Here is a 12,404-nt window from a genome sequence, read left to right on the forward strand (position 1 = left end):
CAATGGATACTGTCTTGCCACCGTAGGATCTGCTTGGAGATTAGCATTTCTTTCATCACTTCACTGGCCTTGAAAACGGACATTGATACACCCTAGGGCTGCCGGCTTCGATGACTTCGTTTATAGGTTAATGACGTAACAGCCCCCTAACATAAATCAAACACTGTATGTATAGACCGCTGTCTTTGCAGGGAGACATAAGTCTGGGTGCCAGACGCTGGCGTTCATAAGCGATAGATTTTCTTTGTGGGAAGAAGCCCTAATGTCCGCTACAGTATCCGCCGCCCAAGCCCAGGCTGCCCCTAACCCTTTATCTAAAAAATATAAAGATTGCAGCTTGCTTGAAGACGTTATCTAGAATCAGATCTTGGGAATATTGCAGTCTCTTCGTTTTAAACGCCGTCAGTTCCTATTGCCAACACGTAAACTGTGTCCGGCCAACTCTGGCAAATAAGTTATTACCCTTATTCGGCCAAATCCCTCTTAGTACTAGTTTTCAGCAGTGTATGGAGTCTGGTTGAGACCAGTTAAAGGCATCCAATGTAGTTTGTTTGTTTGTTTGTTTCGCATAACCGGTAAACCGCCTTTAGGCGTAACACACCAGTTTTGTACATGTGCGTACATGTACAAGCTGCGTAAGACCGGACTGTAAGGTTTTTGAACCACTCACACCGGGAAGATCCCCTACTCTTTTCGATAAGTGCGGTGGGTTCTTTAACGTGCATGGGGTGTGGCTCTCCCACACACGGGACCCATTTAACGTCCTATCCGAGGGACGTCCCTAGCCGAAGCTAGGTACTCATTTCCACCTGAGTGAAGTGAGGAAAGCCGTGTAAAGTGCCTTTCCCAAGGGCACAAGATCGGTGACATGGGCAGGGTTCGAACCCGCGACCTCTAGGGTGTGAGCCGAACGCGCTACCGACTGCGCCACACGACCCCACATTCGTAGTATTCGTAGTCCTCACGTAATTTGTTTCGGGGCTATTTCAAACGCTTCAAATATGAAATGATGACAAAAATGTGCTAGGAAATGGCAGTAAATGCCAACATCAGACAGATTTCCTCATCCAGAATATTTTTTCTATTTTGCCGCCCTAGAAATTGCATCGGATGCCTTTAATTCGTCTACGGGTTAAGACTTAGCTGTCTTTCCATTTCATTACCTCCCGTCTTCGGTGTCTGTAGATAGAAAGTCCCGAGAGTTTCTCTTCCTTCTGAAGTTCACGGTTGGCCGCTCTGCGTGGAGAGCATATGGCGGGGCGGGGCCGGGAGACAATGTCATTTCTCAGCGGGTGTTTGCTCCGGTGCTTACCTGCCGCAGACGACGCCGTCTCGAGCGGTCCCACAGACGCCGTAAATTACCTGTGCCTTTTGGACGTCTGTCCCGAGGATGTTTCTGTCTTCCATTATACTGGATAGACATATACATATATAAGCAAAAAAGCCAGCAGCACCTATGATAAAGTGAATGAAAGACCTTTATTGTACCTTTACCTTCAACTTGCCTCAAAGGCAGTTGTAGTTGTATGAACATATGTCAAGTTTATGATACATGTATATGGTTTGTCTAGTTTCTGAAGGATTAATACGGATGTTTCATTTCTATCTAAATTTCTAAAACTGGGACAAGTACAGAGGATATCTCTCCCATCTGTATGTAATGCACAGTCAACGAGAAAGACCGTAGCTAATAATCTCCAAGCAGATGATGAGGTAGAACATCGTGAAGTTTTCTGCTTGGAGGTATCGATTCAGCACAGTCCCTTGTTTTCTACACAATTATTAGTTTGACAGAAGTCTTGACTTTATCGTAGAACGACGATTGAGTTTATACGAATGGAAGGACGCTATATTTAAAGTGTGAAAGGAATTTGAACTAGGTTTTGGAATTCAGATTCTAGAGTCGTTTTTTTTCAATACGGGTTGATTCTGATTTATCGAAGCAGTCAAACTGTTTTAATGGATCTAAAGACTGCATTCTATTATCTTCTCATGTAAAACCTCTCGTTAAGCGACTGCAATTTGGCTACATGGCTGATGAGCCAAATGAACTATGCGTCTCCACGATCGATGTTTCAACAGTGCATCCATTTATGTTAAACTTGTGCGGCTGCACAGATGGCAAATCTCTGCTTTGTGTTTTGAATACAAGAGCATACACCGCTTCCTGAATATACTCATAAGATTACTTTTATATACTTAGGTAAGCTATGTAGCTCTCAGTACATAGTAGCTATCGAGTGGATTCATTCCTCAAGCTAACCAACATCTCGCACACGCAGTCGTCCCTCAGTAAGACATTTGGAGCGGCATAGTTCCCGTTCAGAACTTTTATATCAGCCTGTCACACGACCGGTTTCGCCTGTGTGGCTTCTTCAAGAGACTAATTGTTACTCAACCAGCAGATACTTACGTTTCGGCGTATTTGGGACGTGTTTTAGGCATTTTAATCGGACTCTCTTTATTTGGACTGGTATAATTTTTCCCGTTAGCCTTACCTTAGGGTGGCAAATGGTAACTGCCCGGCAAAATATGGATATGCCTGGCCTACTATTGTCTTTGCAGCCACCAAGAAATATTTCACACAAACAGCCTCCAAGGCAGACATGTGAAAAGCTTTTATTTGTATTACATTATACAAATGTACTGAAACAATAATTAATGTTATTCTGAAACAATAATTAACATTATACTGAAACAATAAAAGAAATATATATGATATGATGTATATTGTAGAAAGGCCGACCCCAATTTTTTTGTCAAGTTCGTCGTTCAGACGACTTGATCTGTCGTGCCCTTATTAACGCACGTGGCGGGGCCTTCTGACCAAACCTTGATTGCGCGTTGTCCGCCAGGACTCATCACAGGGACGAAAAATGATATCAGGTCATCGTGTGTATGAGAGGTCCTGGCGAAGTAACGATGGTTGTGAAAATATCGTTCAGACATTTTTGGCACAGTGCTCCGAGTTGGTGCGATGGTATTAGTTTAGAAAGCTTGTTATCGTGTATGATGGAGGACAACCTTACGTAGAAAAGTATGTTAACATTCACTTTTGAAATATGAACTATCTTGGAATACAGTATACCGTAGATGAGCAATTAGAAAAATAAAAAAACAATACAAAAAAGGAACAACAAGTTTTTGTGGTTTTGTTGTCACATAAAGTTTTATGCAAATATAGATCAGAGCTACATTGATGACCGTCGACATTGGCTCGATTGCAAATATTCAGCTGGGACATTTGCATGCTCTGGTAATTCTCTTTTATTGCAGTTTTGTTCCATTTTGACAAAACAGCCGCATAACGGACAATAAAGCTTCCTAATCGCCCCGACACTACCCATAAAAAGAACCATACCGCCTGCCCTGGAGCAGATGCACCTCGGAACGCCAGATTGCCCATCGCTGATAACACTGCTGTTGTTGGGCTCCTTTCATCTGTAGCGAGGTGCGCTCCGCACAGGAGGCAATTTGCCGCGGCTTTACGATTCTCTCCCTCATGGAGACCGGCTCTCAGATTGCGGCCCAAATCTTGTTACGGCTCGGGCCAAGATTTCGGGGCGATGTCTTGGCGTGTGAGAGAGGTGCTCGGAGGCAATTGAAAGGGCTGTGATGTATTGACCAGCAGGGATCAAGCACGTCTCATCGCTAAGACGTGTGGACAGAGTTCAGCTGACCCTCTTTAGTTTACTGTGTGAGCCAGAATCATGAGGGCAGAGCGAGAAGTAGCAATGAACTGGCAATATAGCGGGAGTAACGGGTCGAGGGAAAGAAAGAAATTTCAAAAATTTACCCTCTAATGCAACGTTTCTATTTTAGATTCTTTAGTTTAGACCAGCACAAAAGAATAATTGCACAGTGACATGCAGGTTTCCCAACGTTAACTGGTATGGTGATCTTATTCTTTTCTGTTATACCGAATTTCTAGTCACCTATACAGAAGACGAACATAAGATTCAAACATTTCTGACGGTTACGTTTCTCTATATAAAAGAAGCCCGACGTTGACATTCTAAAGGTCTTTTATATACTTTTTCCATTTAAGAGCTGCTATAAAACTAGATCGATGTATATTTCTATAATTTAGGCAGGAGATAGTTAATAGAATTTATCATTATTATACCTTTGAGGTACTTAGCCTTCAAGCATGTATTTGCAATAAACTTCTTATGACTAGTATTGCTTTAACGCCTTTCTCTATTTATGTTTCGTAGCTGAAATGATGTTTGTTGTTTCTGTGGCGCCGCGGTTTCGTACGTACTGTTTACCGAACATGACCTTGACGTACGCCCATCAGGGTAAGGGTCCCTCAGGAAATTCTCACAGCTCGCACCTGGAAAAGCAATCTCCTCCATATGGCGACGTTTTTGTAATTTTCCGGCGGTGGAACAGGCGAAGGCGTGGTGCCAACTTCGGGGAAACAATAACATGGCATGGTATAAAATACAGGCATAGCTCGTTGGCATTTTATCTGTGTTGGTACAAGTCATTATGAAGCAAGATTAAGGTGCAATTTTGAATTCCAACACAAGAAATTGGACACAAATTTTCATCAGTACAACTTAACTCCGGTCTTTGTCAAGGCATGAGTGAGCCACAGATTCTGTGACGCCACGTTATGCAGATGAGATACGTGACTCGGTGAACAATAGATCACAGGTTGTAGAGAGTCTGTGGCGCCCCCCGTCTTTCTTGAGGGATAAACTTTGCCTGGCTAAAGTTTCGGCAACTCTTCAGCTACCTTCGCCTTGGTCTGAGATAGCCGAGGTGTTACCGAAACGAAGCCCAGGTATATTTTTTCGAGGTTGAGTCACAGGAACATTATTTTTCTATGGTGTTTCCTGTCTGATATAACCGTTGATGGATCTGAAGGGTTAGGTGGATATAGCTCTAAAGCCTCACAAAGAAATTCGCGCCGAGGAAACTGAAATTGATTCATGTTTCCGGAGAAAATTGTATATTTTCAACTAAGGGGTTATAAATTACCCATGTTGTATTATTAAAACATACGACCTTTTTAATAAAGGAGAAAAGGGGTGGCGTTTTGTCATTTTCCTAAGCTGAATTTAATGTTATAGGCATGAATAATGACATGAGTTTTTACAACAGTATGATCAGAAAGTTGTAATCCGTAAAGCCTAAACATCAGACGACCCAACAAATAAACTAGGTCATCACTGATGACCTTCAAACAGATGTTCTAGATGTCTAGTAGTTTAATCTTTCTATTATCATGACTACATTAGAAGCAGCATTAGTCGACAGTTTTAAATTTATTCTATGCATGCTTATTTTCAATTCTTTACTATTATTTTCTCATTTCCAATGTACTTGCAATTAGCCCTCTGGCAAGAATTTGCAATTAAGTTTGACTAATTTCTGTAGAGCTGTAACTATCTATCCACAAGGAATATTCCAGATCTACAGAATAAGTAGATGTAAGTAACCATGCAATTCGCTCTCACCGAATGTTTCTGTTTTCAATCAGATTAATATTACAGCACCATCTGTGTATTAATGCACTTCAGACCTAGCTGTAATTATCAACATTTCCTAAGTGTACGTCGTAAGACTGCACATTAATGCATTAATTCGGTAATGTCATAAATTAAGAGGCATAATCTAATATCTTCTCCATCTATCTCCATGCATTATTTGTGGTGAATATACGAACGCTCCATTACTATACACTCCAAGCAGAGGTTGATAGTTAACTTTTGATATATCATATGGCCCATTCTTTTTTCGCTACCCCTTGGGTGGTGAATTGCAATCTCTGTGGCCAATGGATACTGCCTGGCCAATTTGATACTGTCTTTCTGCCACCTTAGAATCTGCTTGAAGATTACCATTACTGAATACAGTATTCCCTGCTGTTGTTATGAGTTACGTAGCGATGTCGTGTCGTCTGCATTACGTTCATAAATCAGAACCATTAGAGAGAAGTCCTCATTAGAGAGCCGGGGTTGATCTGGAGATAGGACCCCGGCGATCCATCAACCCAGTCCCAAGGGTTACACACTGTGTATCCGCGAACGCTGATCTACAAGAAAAAAGTGTGCTGAGCAGGTGGATTTACGAACTCTGTTCTACTCAAATCACACAAGTACTACTAATGATGGAGTTGGGATCAGCAGGGTAGAAGCATACTGGTTTTTATATAGGTCAAATGTTAGGGCAGATCCATTTTTCAAGGGGCACAAGATGTATTGTACTTGACTTTTACCACGACAGGTCTTTTTAGTGCGTCATAAAACATCCATGGAAACCAATAACGATGGTTCCCATCGGATTTCTTGGTATTATACCTTTATGATATAATGCTTTATATAAAAAAAGTGATGAAATAAATATACCAATCCTGATCAACAAACACTCACTCGGTCAGTCAACCAGCACAATCAGCCAACAAACTAGTTTAAACTTTGAAGCATTAGTATTTGTACTGTCGCTAACTTAGTCATCAAACAGATACAAAATTACATCACGTTATGTTTTCTTTATCTCCATTCTATACACCAGATTTGTCGACGAAAGACAACGCATTGCTAATCTTGACAATTCATTCTTAGTACCTAAAATTGTTCATACTTGCTGTCTAAAATGCGTTTCTTTTTGTTTTCCCACCAGATGTCGCCGCTCAGTCGTCTATTGGCCTCACCCTCCCGGAGAATGTCAACACCATCGTGGGGGACCCGGTCACTCTTCCTGCGACGTTTCAGACCAGCAGACGGATCATGAGCGTGTCTTGGGTAAAAGTTCAGACTGAAACTAAACGGACGTCAGTCCTGACTTATTATCCTCAACTTGGATCTTCCGAAGCCCATGGTACCTACAAAGGGAGGGTCTCGCTTGTTGGAAAGGCGTCGCTGAAGATAAGCCAGACTGAAGTTGGAGATGAAGGAACATACGTGCTGTCTGTTATGGTGAAGGGGCTTGGCACTGAGGAAGGTGCTGTGAAGCTAAATCTGCTCGGTGAGTTTCATTTTTATCAAATATTGTACAATTAACGTAAGATGTCAACTTCAGGGTTGAATGAGGGGCTACTGTGTAATTGATTCTATACTCAACTGTGCAGACAAGTTGCAGCTGGACGTGACTTAAAGTTAGCGTAAAGAGTCTGTTATGGGTACATAGCAAACTATCATAACAGACTACGAAAAGTTCCCTAGTTAAGTTAGGTAATACGCTGATGTTTAAGATTATCGTTGCATTACTTTCTTAATGTAATACTTAAAATGCCATTATCTTTAAGTACCCCCGACGGTTGAAGTCGGCCCGTCCAACCCCTACGTCACTTCCGCCGGAAGGACCGCCACCCTGTCGTGCACCGTGAAAGACGCGAAGCCAAACATCACTTCCCTCCACTGGGAGAAAAACAGCATCAAGATCGACAGCGAGAAATTCGACACCAAATATTCTGGCGGGAACCTTCAGTCACCTGACCTGGCCATCCGTCACGTGACCAGGGCTGACCGAGGCCTGTACACGTGCGTCACAAATCACGTGGTCCGATCAACAAGTGCAGCCCTAAAGGTAGAGGTGCTTTGTAAGTGCGAAGTTCCTTATGGTCAACAGTTTAGTGCATTTTGAACGTTTAGCATAGGACTATATTAATCAGAGGGTTGACGTCATTAGTCACGTGACGTTTAGCCTATCAGAATGATCAATACAGAATAAACTTGGCTCGCTCCTCTGTCAGTTAATTAGAACAATCCAGTTGGTAGTTGTAATTTCAAAGGTGACTACATGATAACTGATGAGTTCACATTCACCACTTTGCTGGCAAAGAGATTGTTGTTTATTTTTTCTCATCGCCGTCAACATTACAAACTTGTTTTCACAGACGCAGCCACCATTTTAACTGTGTCCGACTCCCTGACTGCCGTGACGTCAGAGCGCGTCATCCTGCAGTGCGTGGCCGAGGGCAACCCGCCACCGGACATCACGTGGATGAGGAACGGAGTGCGCCTGCGCAGTGTGACGCGCACCGTGTCACATGACACCACGCGCGCAGGCTCCGTGATGCTGCAGAACGTGCAGATGAACGCTACAGGGACGTACGTGTGCACTGCCAGTAACGGTGTGGGGAAGAGCGACATCAAGTCTCTGCAGCTGTCTGTCAAAGGTGGGGCCACAGTCATTCTAGGGAGGTTTTCCATAGGCTGAATGTGAGCTTTCATGATCAGCTCGGTAGATAGCAATTGTTCATTAAGTTAGTATATTTAAACCGTAATTTCTAAGACAAGAATTCGGACTTACCCAAATTGTTGACTGTGTAACTCCAGTCTTAGATAGTCCAAGACAGCGATCCGCCACAACGTATCGAAGTCCCAATCCCAATTTCTAGCCATAATTTTTTTTCTCCAAAATTTTATGTCTATCCAGTCGACTATCCTTGGGGTATATTTTCTTCTGTTATAACATTCATTTTTCGTTTCAAAATGTTTTTTTCAGCGTTTCGCTCGTCAATGGATGAGAACACCATCGCCATCCTGGTGGGCTCAATCGCGGGCGGTCTCTGGCTGCTCATCTGCCTGGGGCTGACCGTGTACTTCTTCCGGCGGCGCCGGGACCGAGCCGAGAAGAAGCGGTTCTCGTTCTACTACAACATGGGCCGGGGGCAGGCCGACGCCACGGACAGCAAGCCCGGGGAGGAGACACTGGAGGTGACCCGACACCCCAACCTGCAGCCGCCTGGTGAGTTGGACACACGGCAATGCCAGGAGAACGTAACAACAACAAAAAAATAATTTCTTTTAGGTGGCTGTTAAGACAGTATCGAATTGGCCAGGAAAATTCTGCAGGGCCATTTGCTGTAAGACTGTTATGAAGCCAAAGAAAAAAATGGTCCATCATCGTAATTTTCGACCTGCAGCCTCCTGGTGAGTTGGACACACGGCAATGCCAGGAGAATGATCAAAATGACCTCAAAAAACCTCAAAGGAGAAGGGAAATACGTATACCATCATGATAGAAGGTAAACAGGCAAGATGAGTTAGGAGCGGATAAAGTTAGGTAATAAAAGAGAGGGCACCTAAACGGATAAGAAAAGACAAGGTATATACTTCTTGGCTTGCACATCCCTGGAAGGTTGTTATGAAACCAAAGAAATGAAGTTTCATCATCGCAATGAGTTCCAGGTTGAGTGTTAGAGATTGTGTTATGGAAACATGGAAACATGGAATATCCTTGTGTTTCAGCTAAGACGGTGTCTCAAAAGGGTCCGTACGCTGGCATAGAAACCATCCGACGGACGACGAAAGGAAAAGGTTTGGAATTGTTTATATTAAACCTCACAAATAGTAAAGAAAAGACCTATAAGCCCCAAAGAAAAGAGTATTTTAAATGCAAACGAAGCATAACGCAGAAGAACACCAAGTCCCCAAGTTAAAGTGGCAACAACACTTACACATATAAGGAATTGTGCGTTTTTTCAACTTCTAACTTTCCACCTCCAGTGAGGAGATACGCCCAGGTTCTGTACGCGTACCACGCACAAGAGGAGAACGAACTGTACATGGAGACTGGTGACGTCATCGAGGTGCTGGAGGGGGAAGATGGCGGCTGGTGCCTGGGTTACCTCAAGGGCAGAATAGGCCTGTTCCCCTCCAACTACGTCAAGTTCCTGTCGGCTTCCCAAGGTGAGATTTGCAAGTTTAATGAAAAAGAATAGTTATAATGTAAAACAAATGTGAACCATGCACCAGAAATATGTTCATAAAACTGAAGGCTGACAGAGATAAAGTATTCCTGTGTACGCTATAGGTCAACTCAATCTATCAGATAGAAATCAGGGGCCAACGGGGTGCAACATCTCACGACCTGTATCGTTTTCCCACTCAGTCTCTGCAGCAAAGATCCGTGAACTTTACTCTGACGCAAGTAAGAAACAGGGCAAGTCCAGTATCTGAACTGGGCAACGCCAGGTGACGTCAGTCGTAACCATAGTGACGACATCAACAACGGAGCAGCAGGAAGAATTGTAGATAATCTAATACCGGAAATGGATGGCGGTTCAGGAGTTGAGTTAGGGGTGACTGACTTGAGCAGATAAAATGTGATAAGAAGCCGTCCACGAAGAACTGTACGGATGCCCCATAGTCGTATTGTTGTACAGCAAAGTTCTGTGTCCCTCATGTCCGAATATTGTACCAAAACGTGGCAACTGTGGTGCTCAGCGGTCCTGTATGTATGATAAGTCTTGTGACCGTAGATCGATTTACTGTATAAGCTATTGTTGTATGTCAAGGGGTGGAGGAGACATCATTGAGTTTTCTAAGACAGTGCGCCTGCTTCCATGTAATACAAAGATGTTGTAAATAGCCGTAATTATATATAAGATGGGCGCTATACAGTAACACTAAATCCCCGTCAAAAACAGAGCCTCGTTTTGATTAACGTCACGCAAAATCTCGTAGAATCTCGCAGAACCTCAGAAGCAATGAATTACTCATTTCCCTGATCTACCTACCGTTAGAAACTGTGCAACTTTTCCCTTGTCCTTCGTGGATCAAAATATTGTTAATACTCGTAAACTGTAACTGTGTATCTTGTTGAAAGTTATTACAACTATATGATGATGATAATCTCAAAGTATACAGTTCGTTAGATTTCGGAAATATGGTGTAACAAAGACTTATCACGACCACACTAATATGCCAAATGGAGCAAATTTACAAATTTCACAGTGTTTTAGAAACTTTGAAGACAATGTGCTACAACAACCTTGTGACATTTTGCATGTGACATTTGTGACAAATGTGGCCAATATGTGTAATTGCCCGTGACCCCGGGCTATGAAATGTTTTGTTGAAAAATGTCGGTTGTTACAGTGCAAATGATATGGTGATGTATGTTCCAATATTCAGACGACTGTCTCATTGTTTGCGTTCGGCTTAATTAAATCTATCTAGGAAGGCATAACTGCAGATCTATGATAAGGAAAATGTATGACTTCATTTGGTATTCCATGCCGTAAGAGATACCTCACGCATGGCAAGCATGCGTCCCTGGAGATTCCGTTATCAGTAATGTTCATACACAACTAATAATTTACATGCCGACCATGTAATGGGAAGTAAATAAATATGAACCGCACGTACTTTCATCTTGCAGACACGTTTTTCAACCTATCAGTCGGATGAAATAAACTTAGTCAACAAATTAAGTAGACGTGATCGACATTTTGTGTAGTCTTGTTCGAGGAGGAATCGTATGTATGTTTCCAGGACGATTTCTATAGACAAGCTGCATCTTTGTTTTTCCTACTATCAAGAATTATAAAAACACTTGGCTTGGTACGAATGGTCCTATATTCTAGCAAGATGTACCAATAGTACAGATGAGGGCTTATGATTTTTCACATATTAGAAGGCTATGAGTATGATGTCGTGAGGCCATACGGACAGGTCGTCTACATACTGCACTAAAGAACATAATTGAGACTGAGAAAGGATTAAGGAGAAAGAACTATCAGAAATTATGTATCACAGAGACTTCTGGAAGAAAAACTTTGTATTAGCTTCAACTGATTGTGTAGTAATGTAGATAGATGGATAGAGTGCGATTTACATTATGTGTACCGTTTGTATAGGGTCTTCATATCCTACAAAAGCGCCCTGTCAAGGCCTCTGACATAATTGGCAGTTTTCGGAGTGACATTCGCGTCACGGAGCATGTACCGTGCCCGCCGCAGCCCCGTCTGGGAGCCGCGATGCGATTGTTGAAGAGGTGGTTAGGTCGTGCTGAGTTGGCAGTAATGGCGCCCTGTAAAACCCCGGGTCGCCACGCTAAACACCAGGGGCAAGAGTACTAAAGAAGGCAGTGCTATTGGAGCACGCCAGACACGCGAGGGGGGAACCGCCGGGAAGGGAACTTAGGCCCTGTTCACACGGAAACACTGTAACCGCTTTCAATCCAGATTGCACCGAAGCCGGATTCAAGTGGCCCCATCTGAACGCTCCAAATAGCGTTAAATGCGCCTCGGTCCCAAACCACCTCCGGATGTAGTTTCAAACCAGTTTTACCGAATCGCGAATTTGCGTCTGAACGCGATGTGATTCCAATGTGACTTCACCGGTTTACTTTACATATTGACCCGGTCATGGATTAACGGGATGATATTTCTTTATGCAATACCAAAATTTACGTGGCAGCTTCACGGCCTCTGGTGGGACCACGTCGGCATTAGGCCGAGGCACGCTGGGAGGGGGACACACCAGCAAGCAGGTCGTTGACCTCTGACATTGATAACACGCTACCTTCCGTCTTTTCATCAAACAACAATGAATGTAGTTTAGGCGAATCGTACACGGGCACGGTTTAACAGGAACGTGTGACACCAGATGTGAAGAATGCGATTTACCCGAATCGCGGTTCAGGCGTTTTTGTGTGAACTG

At 43.2% G+C, this 12,404-nt stretch overlaps 1 protein-coding gene across 1 annotated transcript; it reads left to right on the forward strand.

Annotated features, from left to right (window-relative positions):
• The first annotated feature begins 6,280 nt into the window (after positions 1 to 6,280).
• LOC109479611 (protein amalgam-like) lies at positions 6,281 to 10,646 on the forward strand. Its single transcript, XM_019781597.1, has 8 exons — positions 6,281 to 6,302; positions 6,634 to 6,978; positions 7,259 to 7,552; positions 7,850 to 8,131; positions 8,461 to 8,703; positions 9,207 to 9,275; positions 9,465 to 9,647; positions 9,850 to 10,646. The coding sequence occupies exons 1-8, from the start codon at positions 6,281 to 6,283 to the stop codon at positions 9,915 to 9,917; spliced, it is 1,506 nt and encodes a 501-aa protein (XP_019637156.1). The 3' UTR covers positions 9,918 to 10,646.
• Positions 10,647 to 12,404: the final 1,758 nt, after the last annotated feature.

This window comes from Branchiostoma belcheri, unplaced genomic scaffold (genome assembly GCF_001625305.1).
Source record: "Branchiostoma belcheri isolate BF01 breed outbred unplaced genomic scaffold, Haploidv18h27 scaffold5, whole genome shotgun sequence".
NCBI lineage: Eukaryota > Metazoa > Chordata > Leptocardii > Amphioxiformes > Branchiostomatidae > Branchiostoma > Branchiostoma belcheri.